This window comes from Miscanthus floridulus, unplaced genomic scaffold, assembly GCF_019320115.1.
Source record: "Miscanthus floridulus cultivar M001 unplaced genomic scaffold, ASM1932011v1 fs_142_4_5, whole genome shotgun sequence".
In the NCBI taxonomy this organism is placed as follows: Eukaryota; Viridiplantae; Streptophyta; class Magnoliopsida; order Poales; family Poaceae; genus Miscanthus; species Miscanthus floridulus.
The window spans coordinates 1-14,311 of record NW_027096263.1 but is presented as its reverse complement, the minus strand read 5'-3'; the positions used below and the strand labels follow the sequence as shown (position 1 = coordinate 14,311).

The 14,311-nt window shown below is 45.3% G+C and overlaps 1 protein-coding gene across 1 annotated transcript; it reads left to right on the top strand.

Moving 5' to 3' along the window:
- Positions 1-9,026: 9,026 nt before the first annotated feature.
- Positions 9,027-12,559, top strand: LOC136530480 (lipase-like). Its single transcript, XM_066523213.1, has 10 exons — positions 9,027-9,250; positions 10,245-10,324; positions 10,672-10,737; positions 10,818-10,865; positions 10,968-11,035; positions 11,210-11,282; positions 11,379-11,540; positions 11,665-11,859; positions 11,951-12,039; positions 12,115-12,559. Exons 1-10 carry the CDS (start codon positions 9,151-9,153, stop codon positions 12,302-12,304), a joined length of 1,071 nt encoding a protein of 356 aa, XP_066379310.1. The 5' UTR covers positions 9,027-9,150; the 3' UTR covers positions 12,305-12,559.
- Positions 12,560-14,311: the final 1,752 nt, after the last annotated feature.

Here is a 14,311-nt window from a genome sequence, read left to right as displayed (position 1 = left end):
AACTCCGCATCCAGGTCAAGCTCGAACTGTCGTGGTGAGATGGAGAGAAAGGAAGGGAGGGGAGGGAGAGGAGAGGAGAGGAGAGGGCAAGGCGTGCCGCATAAAATAGGAGACGAAGCCCTGTGGCATGCAGCTGTCTGGCGCCATTGCAATATGTGCAACACCCGATCTACTTTTAAAACATCCAGATGAAACATTTGCAACATGCGTCTAAAGACAAGTGAAACATTTGAAATATACATATGAAACACTTGCAAAAACACCTGAAAATATTTGAAAAGCAATTGAAAAACATATGTAACATCAAGATAAAATACTTGCAACATATGTGTAAAACCTATGCAACATCCAAATAAACACACTTGTAACATATATCAGAAAAAATAGATGAAATAACTGGAACAGACGTTTGCAACATACGTGTATAGCCATTGCAATATATACAACGTCGTAATCTACTTTTGCAATATCCATATAAAACACTTGTAACATACCTCTAAAACACTTAAAACATACTATTATAATATGTATTTTTCACCATTCTTCTTCCGTACGACGTAGAGCAAAGCGGGAGAACGGTCGGTTCTAGCCAGCTGGCGGTCGAGGATGGTGGTGCGGCCAGCTACACCTGGGCCCGGCAAGTGACGACCCCCGCCTGGCCACACGCGACGACCGTCGGCTGTGCGCCTGCACAGCTGCTGCTAGTTGGCCTGGCCAGCCAGCAACAGCGGCTAGACCTCGGAGGCGCAGCCAGGCATGAGGAGTGTAGTGGCGTGGCATCTCGGAGGTCTGCTCTCCCAACCATGGCGGACGTAAGCAGATCTAGCGATGGGGCAGGGGGGGTCTAGAGCCCCCTACCGCCGCTGATCCCGATCTAGAGGTTGAAGACGACTGGAGTCGCGACCTGGGCTTTTTCTTCACTCGCCGGCCTTTCTTTCTTTGGCCGGATAAGGCCCAGATGTCGCCCCACTTTTTTTTTTTTTTTTTTTTTTTTTTTTTGCTTCACACAGCCCACAGCCCAACTCCTTTCTTCCTGTGCGGGCGTGCGGCATCTCCCGAGGACCGCGACGCCCGAGCACGCGCTAACCAGCGCCGCATCCTGCCAAGCCACCAACCCTATGTCTATGTCCCCTCCCGGCCTCCCTGCTCCTACTCACCACGGCCACCCCGGCCGCCGGCCCACCGCAGCGAAGATCCGGTGACCCCAGCCGCCACGGCAAGCAGTAGCGACGCAGGGCCGCAGGGGGCGGTGATCTGGGGCCCTAGGCCGAGGCTCTGCCGGTCCACCCGCAAGGCGCCCACGGCAACCAACCGGCCACTCGGCCTCGACCAGACGGCCAGTGCCCTGCCTCCGCCTGGCGCCAGTCCGCCCGCAGCAGTGAGCACAGATTATGTCATTAGTGAATAGTGATTGAAGATTGAAATTTGATAGAAGTTATTCTCTCTTTTCTGTGATTCGATGAATTATGTGCTATTGTGCTTATGGATTGATTGATTAATAAATGGCTAACTAGCAGATTGAAATTTGAGATTTGTTATTTGTGCAGAAACTCAGAATGCTAAAGAGAGCTTTGTGCATGTTGGGCTTGATGAATTAGTGAATGGAGAAGCTTATCTTGGCTACTAGCTATTTGAAAAATTGGAGAAGAGCAAAACTCCAATTACAAGGTAATTTCAATGTTCCTTCTTGGTTGATATTGCCGTACTGGTTTTAGAATTTTAATTATAAATAAATCATAAACATATGTTTATACTGGGTTTTTGGAAAAATACCGTATCGGTGTATCCTTACCCATACGATAGCAATACGCCAATATGTGTATCTATATCTGTAGTGTGTAGACTTAAAAGAGCACATGTTCGTCTAGCACTCCTAAAATTTTTCCTAGATCCCTCACTAGACGCAAGGTAGCGAAATCAAAGAGAGAGATAACAGTCAAGGACACGCACTAGAGGGAGCAGGGGTGTGGCCGGAGCGAGGAGCGAGAGGTGCGAGTGTGGCACACGAGGAGCAGGGGCGAGGAGCGAGCGGCAAGAGGGGAAGCGCGGCAGCAGCGAGGCGGAGTGGGCGCGTGGCATCCGAACGGATGGACGCCCACGTCCTATCATTATCGTTGTCGATTTTAACAATGCCAGACCTAGAGCATGCACGGCCAAAACATTTGGCCCTAAAGTCAAAACTACGTAGTAATAATAACACTTGCCTTCTCCACCCCTTCCGCCTAGGCCCTTGGTGCCCTCACGTGTTGCCCTAAGCAAAGTCACGAGTGCGAGGCAATTCCACGTGAGGCTGGAGGCAGCGGCTAAGCGATGGCCATGACCCATGAGCCAGAGGCAGCCTACCAGGCACCAGCAGACAGGCAGTCTGCAGAGTAGAGGCAAGCAAGGCAAGTTTTTTGAATGTGAGAATAAAGGTTGAAATCCTTCGCACTGTGCATGCTTCCACAATCCACGTACAGCACATCTTCAAACAAGTATCGAGAAGCTCTTCGCATGTGGACGAGATGCCGCGACAGGCCATGGGCGCTTGATCCGTTTGGGGAAGTGCTTTTGCTGCCATTGCCGGCTTTGTTTTTGGCCCGTTTGCTATTTCCTTCCTTCGCAAGATTAGTGGGCCGCCAATTGTTAGCTACTATGGGCTGAGAATACTGTCTAGGTCGGGCCAGACATTTCATTCTTGGGCTTCATAAGCAAGGTGTTAGCAGATCAAGGAAACCATCCATTCAGTGCAAATCTCTCCTCAAAAGAAAAGAAAAAAGTTCAATCCCTCAATGTGTCCCCTTTAGGAATAAATAAATAAAATAATAATGCATCATATATTACCGACTCTCTTGGTCCTAAAAAGAAATAATTCTATATTTAAGTTGAGTCAAACTTAAACTATTATGAAAACATATCATATAATTAATCGAATGTAATTATTCAGTATCATAAATATTAGTGCTTTTTGTAGATTTTATCTAAATAAAGTTAAAATTGTTTTAATTCTCTTGAATGAAATGAGTTCAAAGAGGAAAAAGATTTCTTTTGAAAAAAACAAAAAAGAAGTTCCTTTCCCTCCTCGAAGAAGGTACGGGCATATGGCATTATTAGGCTTTTACAAAAGGAGTATAAGACGAATCTAAACAGGACTCTCAAACATGCCTTACTAAATTTTGAGCGCATGAGTAAAAATCATAGCTCCAACAAAAGCCTCTACTCAAACCCCCAAAGTAGGCAGGCCCTCAAATCCCACCCCCTCCCCCATTTCCATGGGCGTTGACCCCAACCTTCATTTAACGGTCAGTAATTTTTGTCTAGCGCGAGCTCCATTTCCTCCCTCTAGCCCGTGACCTCCCTCCACACAGTAACCTCTTGCGACACCTCTCTCGCGGCTTAGATCCCCCAGCGAGGCCCCTCGGCTCGACAAGGCTCCTCTTCCGAAAGCCTGTCCGTCTTTGGACTAGGCCCTTCACCAGCGGGGCAACGGCTCCTGTCTTCTCCGATGAATAGCTTCGATGTTGTTTACCTCCTGTCCCTTCTCAGGTGCGGCTCCCCTCCCCATTCTCTCTCCTGGTATCCATTGCACTACCATTTCATTTTTAGAACGAAACATCAAAAAAAATTATCATAATGCATGATTTAGTAGTGCTTTTTGTGTAGATTTTATTTAAAGTTAAAATTGTTTGAATTCTCTTGGACGGAATGAGTACAAAGAGGAAAAAGATTTCTTTTAAAAAACCAAAAAAAAGTTTCTTTCCCTCCTCGAAGAAGGTACGGGCATATGGCATTATTAGGCTTTTACAAAAGGAGTATAAGACCAATCTTAGCAAGACGTGTGAGCGCCCGTACGTCCGGACGTCTCAACACCCGCGCGCGTCCGAATGCCCGCGCACCTACGTACGTGCTGTTGCGCCTACCCGTGTGCTTCGCGCCTCACGCCTATTGTTGCTGCTGGTTTTGCGCGTGCTGCTGCTGCTACGGGAGTGCATGTGTGTGGGGCCGTCCAACTGCATGCGAGAAAGAGGCTTGGAGCACATCGCACATACCCGTGTGAAAGGTCCTTGTTGGTTTTGGTAATTGAGTGACAACCTAGGTGGACTAATTGTGTTTATGTGAGATACACAGGTGATTAGTCCACAGGTACATGTGTGTGAGCAACATATGCCATGAAGGTGAAAATGGCTTGGAGATGTTGCAAAGCTCACACATGTGATGTTGAAGGAGCTTAAATGCACATGAGACATGACATTGAGTCATGTGATCAAGGTAGAGAAGATCAAGACAAGACTTGGCTTGATAGACCGGTTGCAAGTGTGAAGGGCAAGTCGAAGGCTTTGGAGTGATGGACCGCGTGGCGGTGAAGCTTGAGCAAGACTTGGCGCCGATGGACGATGGCAACGGTGAAGAGCAAGTAGAGTCAAGATCGATGAACCAATATGATCATGTGATGATATGAAGTGGATCATATCATTGTTGATCGTGTTGGTGCATGTGTTGCATCGACATTGAAGGAGATGGAGTGAAATGCGCAAGGCAAATGTATAACCTAGGGCATTTCATTTCACTGGTCATAGGTGTGTAGAGAAGTTTATGACCGGGTTTAGGATAGATGGCCGTACGATCAAGAGGGGCAAACTTGTTTGCATATCGGTCATCTAGTGCCACTCGAGTGATCTAACTTTGCATTGTCGCTAGGATCGAGTGGCGTGGCAAGTTGAGTGGCTAACATCCTTTGGGAAATGATTGTGAAAATGCTAACACACATACACATGATGGTGTACACTTGGTGGTGTTGGCACATTTACAAAGGAGGTGGTGTTTGCAGGTGGCGCTTTCGGGAAAATGGAATGCCTATTTTCTATTGCGCCGGATGCAAATTCTTGGTGGTTGGCTCTTTGGAGCAAGGATGAAGAAGTTAGAAGTGAGAACGAGTTAGTCGCAAAGATGCTGGCGTCGGTCAACTGACCGGACGCTGGATCTGTATGCACCGGACGCTGGCAGGCTGCGTCCGGTCAGGCTGACGTACGATGACGCAGAAGCTGGAGTGTGATCGGACGCTGGCTGCGTTCGATCAAGTGTGACCGGACGCGTTCGGTCGAGGTCGGTACCTTACTGGAAACGACCGGACGCTGGGGGTTCAGCGTCCGGTCAGTTAAAAGCTGCTGCATCCGGTCAAGTCAAGTGACCGTTGGAACCGGGACACGTGGCCGTCTATGGGTGACCGGACGCTGAGGTCCAGCGTCCGGTCAACACGACCGGAGCGTCCGGTCGGCCCGACCGTTGCCCAGTGAAGGGGTAACGGCTAGTTTAGCCCTTGGGGCTATAAATAGAAGTGGCCTTCAGCCATGGCTGGTGCTGAGCACCTCAAGGGACTTAGTGTCCATGCTTGTGAGTGCTTGGGAGCCCTCCATCACACATATACTTGATAGTGATCATTCGATTGTGTGAGTGAGCGATTCTAGTGCGATTGCATCGTGAGGTTGCATCGAGTGGCACTAGGTGATCGAGTTGCAAGCCGGTGGTGCTTGTTACTCTTGGAGGTTGCCACCTCCTAGACGGCTTGGTGGTGGTCTCCGTCGAAGCGCGCAAGAAGCTTGTGCGGCGCTCCGGAGAAGTGCTTGTGAGGGGCATTGTGCTCGCCCCGCGGGAGCCGCGAAGAGCAACTCTAGTAAAGCGTGTCATTGAGCTACCCTCACTCAAGGGGTAGGTTCTTGCGGCGCCCGACGTGCGGGCTTAGCGGGTGATGCTCCTAGAATTGTTTAACCTTGCTCCTAGAATTGTTTAGGAGAGCTCTAACTAGCCCGGCACCTTTGTTGCATAATTGTTATCTTTGCAAGGTGCTAGTGAACATATTTAGTAGGGTATAGTCTTGGCTAGACCGATAGTTTTAATTCCGCATTTGTATCGGTTAGCCGACGCGATTAAGTTTTAGAAAAGACTATTCACCCCCCCTCTAGTCGCCATCTCGACCCTTCACCGTGTTGACCCCAGCTACATACTCCACCATGGGGGACCAAGCCTGGTAGTGCACGGGTGCCTGGTTCTATGTCCATTGGGTGTTGGCCGCGCTATGCATGCACGAATGTACTTTGACCAGGGAGTGCTTGGCCATTTGGGCACTAATCGCTCGTTGCGTGTCCAACTATTGGAGCAGACCCGCATGATAGAGATAGGCAACGCTAGATGAGTGTGTGGCGCGTGCGTGCCCACGAGTCAGAGCGCGTGGGGAGCACCACCTGCTGCAACATAGTGAAACTAGGTGAAACAATTAAAACATATGTTTGCAACATATGTGTATAACCACTGCAATATATAACAATATCCAGATAAAAACACTTACAACATAGGTCTAAAATAGGTGAAACATTTAGAACATACGCTTGCAACATACGTGTATAGCTGTTGAAACATATGCAACATCCAGATGAAAACATTCAACATTCAGATAAAACAGCTAAAACATTTGGAAAACACACTTGCAACATACGTGTATAGCCACTGCAACATATGGAACATTCCGATGAAACACTTGCAACATACGTTTGAAACAGCTGAAATATTTGAAAGATACACTTGCAACACACGTGCATAGCCATTGCAACATATGCAACAACATATCTACTTTTGCAACATATAGATGAAACATATGCAACATACATCTAAAACACATGAAACATACAGTTGCAACATGTGCTCATCTACTTATTGCTGCCCAATAAAGGTTGACACGGGCATGTGGGGCGCAGCGTGAGGTGCGCGCAGCCTAAGGCACGAGGCGTGGACAGCACGCGGTGTGAGGCATGGCGGGGTACGCGGCACGAGGTGGGTCCAGCGTGAGGCGTGATGCGTGGGGGCAATAACGCTCCTCCCCTCGGCTTGACGAGGCTCCTCTTCCGAAAGCCCGTCCGTCTTTGGATTAGGGCCTTCAACACGGGGCAATAACGCTCCTCCCTTCTCCGACGAATAACTTCAATGTGGTTTATCTCCTGTCCCTTCTTCGGTGTGGCTCCCCTCCCCATTCTTTCTCCCGTGGTAGCGATTGCACTATCATTTTATTTCTAGAACGAAACATCAAAAAAAATTATCATTAGCCATGATTTAGTGGTGTCTTTAGCTTTTTATCAGGCGAGGCCCTAATTGCTCTTGCAAGAACTTCTGAGCGTCCGTGAAGTCATCAACGACAGTGATTTGGATGCTGCGCGCTAACATGGAAGGTAGGGCTTCCAGCCAGCATGGAGCTCGTGATTGGCCTGGCCTAATTAGCCTAGCATCGGTGGCTGAGGGAAGGAGGGGCTGAGAGGAGCCTGGCACCTCGAAACCTTCTCATACCTCCCATAACACCCCTTTCAAAATTAGATACTTAATTATCTAATTAGCTAGTTAATGATGCTATTGTACTATGATTTTTTCCCTCCGTATTAATCTCTGATAGTACCTTATGTAAACAAAAATTAGGTTTTCTTGGTATTTTCCCCATCTTTTTTATTTTTATTATTGCCTACCAAACATTAGTTTGTCCCCGTACCACACCCTCAAATTAGCTAGTTAATTGAAAATTAGTGATTTGCTTGTTCCCTCTCTCTTAATTAACCTCCAATAATGGCATCTATATTATTTAGCATTATCCTTCCCGTTATCTTCCTTATGTCCTACTCCCTTCGTCCCGTAAAGGAAGACGTTATAGACTACGTACAGGTCAAACTTTGTTAACTTTGATTAGGTTTATAGAAAATGTGTGCCACATTTATATCTTCAAATAAGTTTATTATGAAAGTATTCAACGATCTATCTAATGATACTAATTATGTATTAGAAATATTAATATTTTTTATATATAATTGGTTAAATTAAAAAAATTAACTTCTTAGAAAGCGAAAACGTCTTCTATTTTGAGACAGGGGGAGCATGTTCCTATCACTATTCGTCTAAACGGTCGTTTTTAGCCCATGTACTCAATATTTAAACACCAAACAGTGATACGATGTTTCCGTTTAATTCGTCCTTTTAACCTATTTATTAAATGAATATTTTATCCTTTTAAGTGACCATTTTAATTTATCCAAATAATGGCTAAATAATGAATGACCTATTGTTTGCCATTTAACATTTAGGGTGAAGCACGAGTATTGCCGGTTTGAATGGCCCTCCTATATTTAAATCCTATCTCCGCCCCTATACCTAGTATGATCTGGTAACCTGATCGAGCGGTGCATGCTAAACGAGTGCAGCCTAGATTTGGCCAGGAAGGCCATTAGCCATCTACTTTGCTTGCACGGACGTGTTTTCAGCATTTTGTACGGAAAAAATCCTGGATTGGTCAAAGCGAGTGCACACACGTTGGCGTCTAGAACGCCAAACCCAAACCCTTCAACTTCAAGGCAGCCAACCACCGTTGGCGTCTTGGCGAAGACGAACGCCACCGCCGGCCAGGTCGCCGCGCCCTCGCCCGTGCGGATGACATGTGAGGCCTGTCGGTGCAGTGCCGTTGACGGAAGCGTTGCCGTGCCGTCCTCCTCCTCCCTCCGGCCGGGTCGTTTTCGACATGCGCCCTCCACCTCTTTATACCGTCTCCAACGGATGATCTATGGAGATCAAAGTCAAAATGGTGTGTCAGTCTTTAACAGAATACCTAAGACTTATTTTAGATTATAGCAGAGGCACAATCTAAATATGAGTATCCTCTCTCCTAGAGAATCATTTTTAGAAAGGGATTTTTTTTAATTCTGTTATTGGAGAAGATAAAAATAGATATTGAACAATTTATCTCTAGCATTACACAAATGTGAAATGAGTTTTGTATTTTGGGTTACGTGACTGGAGATAGGCTTAGCATGCCAGACATCGACACTGACCCCTGACCCTTTCTCTCACTGATCGTCCTTCGACCTCATATATCTGGCAAACCCGAGGGCCAAACTGTAAAACGCTAAGCGGGGCAGGCTAATCCGTTAATCCCTCTCGTGGGACACGTGGCTGCGTCTGGTTGGGTGTTAGCCGACGCGGTAACCCAACCGCGGGGCCGTCGCTGTCTAACTGTTCCGTAACTTCACGGAACGGCCCTTGGAAGAATTTCTCTGTGGTGGGTTGCCGCTCGCCGCCGTCTTCTTCTTCTTCTCCTCCGGTGGGGGGCGAGCCAGAGAGAGACGGATACGGCGACGGCCGACGGGGATGGCTAAGCTGGGACGGATGGCGACGCTGGTGCTGCTTCTCGCGGTGCTTCTGGCCTCCGCTTCTTCCCCCGCAGCGGCGGCGGGGCAGGAGGAAACAGGTGAGTTCGATCAGCTTTTCCCCCTCGTTTCGACTGCCGCTCGCCCGCTCCGTCCGTCCGTCCATGTGCTGGAGGAAAGAGGTTCCGGACGGCGATTAGCTACTAGGGGCCGGGGAGCCGATTGGTTGCTGCGGCTTTGCCGGCGCAGCGCGGGGAGCTCAGGCCTCAGACTGCACAACATACCGGATGTAGTGCCAATTGGTCTAGATTAGATGAGGAATTCAAGACGGCCGACGCTGGGAAGCAGCGTAGCTTGCTTTAGTGCGCCGACTGCTGCTGCACCTGCCGATTTCCTCCCGGATTCGGCTTTTTTTCGTGTGGGGAGGATTTGGATTGGGGAAAGGTTCTGAAGCTACTACCTTTATTTACAACAGTGCTTACTATTGTCGTACTGTGCCCTGTGGCCTGTGGGTCAAGTGATCTGCGCGGTTGATGCAAACCGTTTCGCCAACTTCTTTTTTAGAAGGACAAGATCTCTGCTTTTGTTCAAAGCAAATGTTTACAAGTCGTCACTGCTGGGGATACCAGCTAAAAAAGAAGAGTTCAGCAACCAGAACACTATCCTATTACAATATCACTTCCTCTTATCGCCTTGATCCAAGACAGCAAAGCCTCAGTGGCCTTCTTCATTCTTCCCTGCTCCTCCCCTTTGAGTAGATGTATCCACTTCTGCGTAATTGAGATGACGCTTCGACAACTGCATGCTCATTGTCGCCTGCAAGCGACTTTTCAGCACAGCGATGCTGTATTGTGGAAATGCGATTCTTGTCCACTTGCTTGGGAATGCCAGTGCTGTAGATTTATGGAAAACAGAGTCATGGGTTATCCTTGTTTGCTTCTCAGATTGGTAATGCCATTGGATTGGATGTAGTCACATTGCCCAACTCTAGTTTCTGAGTGTCGCGATGATTTATTTTACTGTTATTATGGTGCTTTTGTGTGCTCTGCCAGTGAATCAGGTTTTAACTCCTCTCACCTTTCTTTGCCAATGCAGTGATCAGGCTGAAGCACAGTGATGGTGGTTATCCCTACAATCATACTCTTGCTCATATTCTTGTCGAATACGCGTCTGCAGTAAGTTCCTCATGCACAATGTGCTGCTACTTATTCTGTTGAAAGCAACTTCATCATAAGTCTGCCCTAACTTCATATTGTCCTTGCCTAGCTAGACAATTTCTGTTCTGATACTTGCCTTTCACACCCTTTCCTTTTTAAGAAAAAAAAAATTCTTTGCCACACTTTTTCATTCCCTCCCTTTTCTATGCAGCATTTTCAGTCACTAATAGCTATCCTGTTCTTGGTTGTTGCATCTCTGAATGGTTCTTTGATAGGGCATGCATATAATGATTCCCATGTTTCTATTTGCAAAATACATTTTTGTTCTTTTCAGACTTGGTTTACATTACATAAATGCGTTTCAGGTGTACACGTCTGACTTAACATCACTTTTCTTATGGACCTGTCCAAGGTGCAAAGGCCACACAAAGGTCTGTGCTTCCTCTGCTTCTGAAAGTTGTTCTACATGTTCCTTGGCGTTTAATGGTCTGTTTTTGTATTATTGATGCAGGGTTTTGAGGTGATAGAGATCATAGTAGATGTGGAGAACTGCTTACAGGTTAACTATCTTTATGTATTTCTATTTCAGCAACGCTTTTTTTTCTTGCACTCAGTGTTCTATGAAAACTTATGTTCGGTTGTTTGTTAAAAAATTGTGCAGGCATTTGTTGGAGTTGCGCCTGACCCTCGATCCATAATCATTGCATTTAGAGGCACTCAACAGCACAGGTACAGAAAATGCTCCATTATGAGTCGAGACTTGTAATGTATGGGCATTTGCTCTTAGTGCATCAACCTTTTATCCTAGTTATTGTAATCTTTTAATCAAATATCATAAGCTATTTATAAGCTTTCAATCTTCACTTCTCATTGATTTGATGTCTTGGAATTTAACTTGCACAGTGTCTCAAATTGGATCGAAGATCTTTTCTGGAAGCAGCTTGATGTGACATACCCAGGCATGCCGGATGCTATGGTAACTCCACTAGTCAAGTTGTTCTTGATGTTTAGAGTTCTCATTGAATTAGCAATAACTTGTGTTTGCTTGCTGCTTGTCTGCCTCATGTTCTAGGTACATCATGGGTTTTATACTGCATATTATAATACAACTATGCGATATGAGATCCTGAAGTCTATTAAATGGGCAAGAAAAACATATGGAAATCTACCCATAAATGTTGTGGGACATTCCATGGGAGGGGCTTTAGCTTCGTTTTGTGCCCTTGATCTATCTGTAAGTATTTTTAATGTACTTGGTTTATTGCATCAAATTTCAATATATGCTCTACTACCATCGCATGTATTGTTAATATATCAGATGGTTGGCTTCAATGTTACCTTTGCCTTTTCTTTTACAGGTTACATTTGGATCAAAGGAGGTTGAGCTCATGACTTTTGGACAGCCTCGGATCGGCAATCCAGCTTTTGCTGTATACTTTGGTGAACAAGTCCCAAGAACAATCCGCGTGACCCATCAGAATGATATTGTGCCGCATTTACCACCGTATTATTATTACCTAGGTGAATGGACATACCACCACTTTGCTAGAGAGGTGTGTATCCAATAGTCAAAAAGAGTTTACAGAGATGCATACTTCTCCACGTTACCGTTAATCCATTTCTTCTGCATTTATTTATCTTCAGGTTTGGCTTCATGAGAGCATAGATGGAAATGTAGTTACCAGAAATGAGACGGTATGTGATGATTCTGGTGAGGACCCAACCTGTAGCAGGTATGTATCTACCTATCTATTTTGGATATTTATTTTCTTGCATGTGTTGCTTATTGTTTGCCGTTGCTTCAAAAGGTCGGTCTATGGGATGAGCGTAGCAGATCATCTTGAGTACTACGGTGTCACACTACATGCTGATTCAAGGGGAACCTGTCAATTTGTGATTGGTGCAGCCAACTCAGTATACAGCTACGTTCGTGAAGTTGATGGATCCATCATCTTGTCAAGATATCCAGAAGAACCAGAAACTCTAGAATCTATGTGACATTGTCTGCCACGAAATACACCCCTGTACAGTATTTTTATTTTCATTTTGTGTACAGCTCATGAAATACTGAGCGCTCCCAGAGCTCTCCAGAGGATAAGGAGAGGCTCACCTTTTAAATGTGCCCCCTTTGCTCAAGTGAGAATTGTACATGTAAGCTCCATAAGAATGTCTGCACAATTCAATTCGTGTATATAAATAATACCATATATTACTAAGTAATGCAAGTATTAGATGGTACTCCTTGTTTGGTCATTCCCTCATAGTGTTGCTACCTGAGATATTTCCAAAAAAAAATTCACAGCATTGCACCTCACCTTTACCTTCATTTCAGGTATCCATTTGCTTTTGCAGATCAAAGAATGCAGCCCCTTGCAAACCTTCATTGATTTATGTATGTATGTGAAATGTAACAGGCTTTAATTGGATGATTTGATGGTACTCCTTATTTGGTATTTACTCACTACCTGACAATTTATGTATTTTCTCTCAGCTTATGAAGTGAGAATTGTATATGTAATCTATAACATTGTGTGCGCTTATGTGGTGGATATATTTGGTGGCACCCCTTGTTTGGCTACATGTTATAAAAGTATATAACATGGGACTCTTTGTAAGATATTTCCAGAATTTTTCCCTCTCCATTGCACCTCACCTTTACATTTGTTTCAGATATGCTTTTGCAGATCAATGCACGTAGCCCTTTGCAAACACGAGGAGCCAAACTGATCAGGCTCAGGAAGGAATCTCAAGATGCAAAGTTCTACAGATAGTTAGCACTGCCAGGGTAGATCTTGAGGATAAGGATACATGTCTATCCACATTCTCCATTGTCATCTTCTTGTCCTGGGGGGTTTGCATCATACATGAGAATATCAGAAGAACCATTGCAGCATATCAACGACGACTGTTCCATAGCATCAGTTACACAGCATGGCCTTCCTGATATGCAATGCAAGGCTGTGCAGCACTGTGGTAAGGCAAATGCCTGCATATCTGATAAAGATGATGCTGTGGTGAAAAGGCTTCAGAAAACAAAATACAGCAAGTTGCGCAGAATTATGACAAGTGTCTTGACTAATGATTTACTCACCAAGTATGGTGTAACTATTCAAAAGGAACGACACATAGCAAATGGGGCAGATTCTGCCACTGCGGATAAGGTAAGAAGAGAGAGAGTGACTTTGTGTGAGGGATTGAATGAGACCGTAGGTTCTCTGTCTGAAGATGCTATTCTGAACCTGAAGATCAGGATTCAGGAGCCTGATCCCTCCAATACAGAGTGCCTGCTCTTAGCCAGAGGAATCAGATCCTGCTGTCATATTGTCATGTGACAAAGCGTCGCCGTGTTGTTGTCGGCACCTTTGTTTTCTGTATGGACTTTTTTTTTCGAAAACCTTTCTGTATGGACTTGTTTACAGTCAGAGTCAGCAGTCTCAACTCTCAGTTCTCAGTTTACCTGCAGGGACAACATTCAGACAACGAGACTTTCACAGAACGGAAGAGCATTTAACAATGACTAGATATAAGATACAAGGAAATAGCTTATTCCACCAGAGTTTTTTTTTTCAGTTATTACAAGTTTCAGAATTCAGACTACGAACAACAGTAGAAGAAAATTGACTGCTTTTCAGCATGTCAACCATATATTACTAGTATTGCTCTGAAAAAAAAAACATATATCACTAGTATCATCTTTAATGTGTGTACTTGGTCAGTATGTGAAAATACAAGTGCAAGTGTTATTTTTTTCGAGAACGTGAAAGTGCAAGTGTTAATATTCTTCAAGATTGTTTTGCTTATAAACTATGACCGAAGAAAATCTCCATATATATATCTATACAGCTCTATCCTCATGAGTCATGACTTTTGAAAAGATCCTTATGGTTTTTCAGATTTCTTGATATAATATTGCAAATTTTGTATGTGCTCGACACGTGAGTCATGAGGAGAGAGAGAGATTCCAATGTTCCCAGGGCCCTCATGCTTGAACACACACATGGATTC

What these genes read in the sequence shown, in the direction of transcription:
- LOC136530480 (XM_066523213.1), top strand. Translation starts at nt 9,151, where the DNA reads ATGGCTAAGCTGGGACGGATGGCGACGCTGGTGCTGCTTCTCGCGGTG. An exon ending in TTGTCGAATACGCGTCTGCA is followed by an intron (nt 10,325 to 10,671) that starts GTAAGTTCCTCA and finishes AATGCGTTTCAG; the next exon opens with GTGTACACGTCTGACTTAAC. An exon ending in CAGGCATGCCGGATGCTATG is followed by an intron (nt 11,283 to 11,378) that starts GTAACTCCACTA and finishes CTCATGTTCTAG; the next exon opens with GTACATCATGGGTTTTATAC.